At 40.6% G+C, this 2,329-nt stretch overlaps 1 protein-coding gene across 1 annotated transcript in view; it reads right to left on the reverse strand.

Moving 5' to 3' along the window:
- kdr (kinase insert domain receptor (a type III receptor tyrosine kinase)) overlaps positions 1-2,329 on the reverse strand; it is a gene marked incomplete at its 5' end in the record, with an annotated part of 24,127 nt that overhangs the window by 10,410 nt on the left and 11,388 nt on the right. Inside the window, 3 exon segments of the mRNA XM_014031618.1 lie at positions 1,408-1,496; positions 1,787-1,900; positions 1,983-2,087. Coding sequence (XP_013887072.1) covers positions 1,408-1,496; positions 1,787-1,900; positions 1,983-2,087 — 308 coding nt within the window.

A 2,329-nucleotide genomic window follows, 5' to 3' on the forward strand; every position in this document is an offset into this window, starting at 1 on the left:
AGTGGTCGGTACAAAAAACTTTTTCTACCAGGCACTGTGGCTGGTGGGGAAACCTTTTACTTTCCACCCCTGGATGAAGGTGAAGACATGGTGCGCAGCACAGAAATGTGCACATTGCTCCATTCTGGTCCACTCCAATCTGGTTTGCTTAAAAAATATATTTTGGGCTAAMAAATGAAATTCTGCAAACCGCACCAAAAGAAAAAAAATCAAGTCCATTTTTGGTCCGGACCAAACAAGCGGACCAAAGGACTTTCCTGGTGCGAATACGACCTTAATAATAATAATAACTAGACATGGATTTTTACGATGTAAAAACAAGTGTGCATTGCCTTGTAGCATGCCTTTGCCTGCAGCAGTGGACCTGCAGAATGAACTGTGACCAAGTTCAAATGTGTTTTCTATGGTGCAGTACCAAGCTTAGCAGATAAAGCAGAGGGCAGTATTGGACCAATGCAATGCTCCCTGTGGCACGCAATATATGAACTGTGACCAAGTCCAAATGTGTTTTCTAATCAAATACCAATGTGTTCCTGTCAAGTCAGCAGGTGTTTGTAATCAGGATAATTGTGTGGAAAATATGACAATATGTATTTTTTATTGAAATTTTTTATTCATAGCTGGGACTGAATCCTGATCTCCTGCATGAAACAACATGGTTTTCACCATGACATCATGGAATCCATGACAAAGTGCACTGGCAGAGAGTTTTTCCAATGTGTGCAGAAAAGGCAACATTGCCAATGCAATCGTTTTCACAAAACTGCAACATATTACAACAATAGAGCAATATTAGGACAATATTATAGTAAAACAACAAAAGGCAATCATAGTAGTATAATAATCACGGAACTACTGAGTTTAAATATTATTAAAGTATGGTGCAGTACAAAGTTGAGTAGATACAGCAGGGGGCATTATTGGACCAACACAAGGCTCCATTGACTCCATTATATGATTTTTGGAGTAAAGTTTAAACATTAATATTTCAAAAAGTACAAGTTGTACAAGCACCAAAAGGCATAGCCATCATTTGGCATGGGACATTAACAGATACAAATTACAATGGCGGCTCTAGGACAAAGCATGCAGGAGGAGAAGCGTGCCAAAGTGCAAGGTGACTTGGATGGGAAACGAATCACAATAGTGTGCATTGCATTGGCAACGCACACTGATGATAACGACGCATCAGTCTTATACTGTATAGTGTTTTTAGGACACGCTAAGACACTTCAAATCATTCATTTATTTACACATTCACACACATGATGTAAGTATTTATTTGGACTCTAATATAAGTGAGGAAGTGAGTCATGGAGAATGTTGTGTAGTGTTGTGACTGTAGTCGGCTTTCTGGGCTGTGGGTGATCATATTAAGGAAATGAATTAATGTTTCATTTGACTGACCTTGTAGGGACTGTACTCTCCACGCTTGCTCTTCAGGTAGCTGGAGAGGTTTCCATTTTTACAGTACTCAACAATGACCATCAGCGGTCCTACATGAAGAAACAGGAACAAAACTCCTTCAGTGTGCCCCAGGGCACCGGTGGCTACAACAGCTTACCACCATCAGTGTATGAATGTGTGCCTGAACGGGTGAATGGTTGACATGTGAAGCACTTTGGAGTCTGTAGGGACTTGATAGAGCACTATATAAGTTCAAGCCATTTACCCTTTAGAGCTGATGAATTTTTTTTAAAAGCAAGAAGAAAAGGAGAAAATGAAAGATATAACATAACTTATTATTACAAAGATGTTCGAGCCAAAACAGATGATGATGACTCACCCCCAGGTTTGGTGCACGCTCCAAGCAGATTGACAACATTKAGGTGATGTCCGATGTGGATAAGTATTTTCAGTTCTGACATCAAGGCACGATACTCACTGCAGGTGGCTCCGTCTGTGACACAGTGAGAGACGTCTGTGCTTTCACAGGTTTTCACTGTGCATGTAGTTTGTCTAAAATAAAAAGAAACACTAACCCTTCAGCATCTTGACAGCAACAGTTGTGCATGTGGCCGCTTTCTCGATCCCAAACGCAGCTGCCTCCAGCACCTGACCAAATGCCCCTCGGCCCAGCGGGTCACCTGGGATGGGAAACATTCATGGCTCATTAACCAATTTATTGTCATTTCCAGTGTTGTTCAAGATGTAGAACATATTTGTTGACACTAACTGTTACACTACATACTGTTACACTACATACTGTTACACTACATACTGTTACACTACATACTATTACACTACACACTGTTACACTACACACTGTTACACTACACACTGTTACACTACACACTGTTACACTACACACTGTTACACTACATACTGT

Source organism: Austrofundulus limnaeus, unplaced genomic scaffold (genome assembly GCF_001266775.1).
Source record: "Austrofundulus limnaeus strain Quisiro unplaced genomic scaffold, Austrofundulus_limnaeus-1.0 Scaffold1283, whole genome shotgun sequence".
Lineage (NCBI taxonomy): Eukaryota > Metazoa > Chordata > Actinopteri > Cyprinodontiformes > Rivulidae > Austrofundulus > Austrofundulus limnaeus.